This window comes from Microtus ochrogaster, unplaced genomic scaffold, assembly GCF_000317375.1.
Source record: "Microtus ochrogaster isolate Prairie Vole_2 unplaced genomic scaffold, MicOch1.0 UNK112, whole genome shotgun sequence".
NCBI classification, from domain to species: Eukaryota; Metazoa; Chordata; class Mammalia; order Rodentia; family Cricetidae; genus Microtus; species Microtus ochrogaster.
The window spans coordinates 300,654-303,420 of record NW_004949210.1 but is presented as its reverse complement, the minus strand read 5'-3'; the positions used below and the strand labels follow the sequence as shown (position 1 = coordinate 303,420).

The 2,767-nt window shown below is 42.0% G+C and overlaps 1 protein-coding gene across 1 annotated transcript in view; it reads right to left on the bottom strand.

Annotated features, from left to right (window-relative positions):
* Positions 1-849: 849 nt before the first annotated feature.
* The window catches only part of Zc4h2 (zinc finger C4H2-type containing), a 20,574-nt gene continuing 18,656 nt past the window's right edge, over positions 850-2,767 (bottom strand). The window contains exon 5 of the mRNA XM_005371525.2: positions 850-2,332. Coding sequence (XP_005371582.1) covers positions 2,219-2,332 — 114 coding nt within the window. The 3' untranslated portion in view covers positions 850-2,218. The remainder of the gene's footprint in view (positions 2,333-2,767) is intronic.

The following is a 2,767-nucleotide window of genomic DNA, read 5'->3' as shown; positions in this document are numbered from 1 at the left end:
ACAACACCTATGAACTATGACAATCACCAGCATGGCAACATTGTGGGATAACCATGTTGATATTTGGGGGCTGGCGATCCAAAGATAGTTCAATAAGAATGCATTGCTACACGGCAAGCTATGCATAAAGGTATAAGAAGTAGCACTATATGTAGGTGGCAATCGGCTGTCTAATTGGACTTAAGGTCCATTCAATAGGAAGAAAATCATGCCCGGTACTGGAAATCTGGCCAGCTTCCTGGGATTAGTGAGATCACGGACTTGAGAAAAGAATCTATTACCACCACTCTAGTAGACTATCATAATTCCTTACTACATTCCAATCCTTATATCCACAGACCCGTATAGCTACCACTCTCTTTACTGCAATTGGAGACATCCCAGAAAACAATTGGACACAATGCACTAATCAGTGGATTAGTAGGGAACCCAGCCCCAACAGAGGCATCTACATCACAACTCCTGCATCTACGGCTCAGGGAATACTGAGTTAGAGATGGGTGGAAAGACTAGAAGAACCATAGTTCCTGTCTTGAAATAATGGCTTTGGTCTGCTAGTACCATGCTCCTATGTTTTCACTCCCTGTGGCATGGGCACAATCCTCCCCCTATTCTAAGAAAATCACAGTGAGTCTCAGTACTGGGGCCCTGTTCTTGGCCTGCACTTCCAGTATCGTCACAGCAGGCAGCATTGCTCCAGCCATCTCTCTGTCTATATGCAACCACAGTGCTCCCAGCTCCCGGCCACATCTCTGTAGCCTTCTCGATCTTTTTTTATTTTCCCCTTTCTACTGTTATTGTTGTTGTCGCCCAGTGTACAGAATGCACCCAATTAGCATTTATTCCAACAAATGAACGTTTATTTAAAAGGATTTATAAAATCATAACACTTACTTTAAAAAGACAGAGGCATCTTTGATGTTTGGAACACATATTATTGTGACTCAAAGTCAAAAGTTAAAAAAAAGAAACAAAAATTGATAAATATCTCCCTTTTCTCCCAGCCAGGGATAAAGACCTGGAGCTATATCTTTTTAATCAGTCAGCCCTGATTTTATTCCATAGGTCTAAGAGTAACATGACTAGGAGGCTTAGCTTTGATGAAGACGTCAGCTGTGGGGCTTGAAGAGCTTAGTGCCCTTGGTTGGGGGAGAAAGGTCACCTACACAACCCACAGGAAAAGAATGACCAATAACTTCCTTAACCGAGGCTACCTTAGAGAAGACAGACTCAAAGGGAGCGAAGAATGGAAAACAAAGTCATACCCACTTATATGTATAAAATGATTGGCATTCATATAATACCATATTCACTTTTATCCTCCCAGTGATACAGTGATGGTAATTGAGCAGGTATTACAGTGATGTTTTTAAAACAAAATACAAAGCTAAAGTCAGCTCCTGGATTCTCAATCCAAGACAATTCCTATACCATAGCCATCAGACCTCCTATTTTCAGCAGTGAACAGGGTGAGACTTGTAGCATGGGTCTGACTCCCTAATTTCACTGCAGCAAATGCCTACTGATTTGCAAAGAACAAAAAAAAAAGTATAGAGGGAAAGACCTACAGATCTTGGGATCTCCAGATGCCCAGTCTGGTATGTAAAAACTTGAGTATACTTGGAAGACTTGGATGGAACCATGGCAAAACACAGAGCCTCACACATTACTATAAGAAAGAACACCTGTCTGAGTTACTCCTGAGCTCTAATGGTGAGCTAAATATTGGGGAGATACACAGATTCAGCCCATTGGGAAGTCCGGCAAAAATAAAGTAGTTGTCCTTTCAGAACCTAAGGCAAAAAGAGAGGGAAGGACATCATTGAGGCCTTTTCTTAAAGTAAGACATGGACCTCCTCCAGTCCGTACACCCTGCAGCCCAATAGCCTCCAGTCCTTGGGAGCAAGAGAAAGAGTCCATCAGGGCCTTTACCCCTCAGTCACCTCCAAACCAGCACAGTAGTTGAGATGTGAGAGGGAGAGAAGGGGTCATGAGACGCAGTCATTAGCACCCAAACCACAGCTGTTCTTGAACCTGATATCCCAAGAGCAGAAAGAAAGAAGAGCAAAGAGAGAGAGAGAGGTGTTCTTCTTCCAGAAAATTAAATAGAAGACTCAAGAGGAGAAGGAAGGGGTATTTTTTAGAAAATCAGGACATCTATCACTCTGGCCAAGGGGAGGGTTTATGATCAACAGAGGTCTAGCCCTTCACCTTCTCTTCATTCATCTTGCTTCCGTTTTGGCTTTTTGGGGTTCCGTGACCGACTCTTGGCTTTGCAAAGAGGACATATAGGTGCATTTCGATGAATCTGTTGATGACATGACAAGCAGGCCTGAAGGGGGTAGACAGAATAAATAAAGTTAGTGTAGTCAGATTATTCTAAGCAAGGGTTCAGACTGCAGCTACTCAGGGGCCCAGAAAATAATTACAATTTTCCATTTGGAAGGAACAGTTATCAGTAAGATTCAGGTAGGTACCAGTGTTCTTGGAGACCACAGAACATAGGAGCGAAAGATATAACATAGAGAGAGGTGTATAAAACCTGCATGTAAAACTTGGAAATAAAATAAGAACTATATATCTATGCAGCAATATACCAGAAAATTATCTCTAACCAGCTCTCCCATGTACTATCGATTTGTCTTGGACAAGATGAATTAGCAAGCATTTTTCTATAGTGACCAAGGTAGTGAATATTTAGACTTTAAAGGGTATTTTTAATTAAAATTGGGTGGTGTGTGTGTGTGTGTGTGTGTGTGTGTGTGTG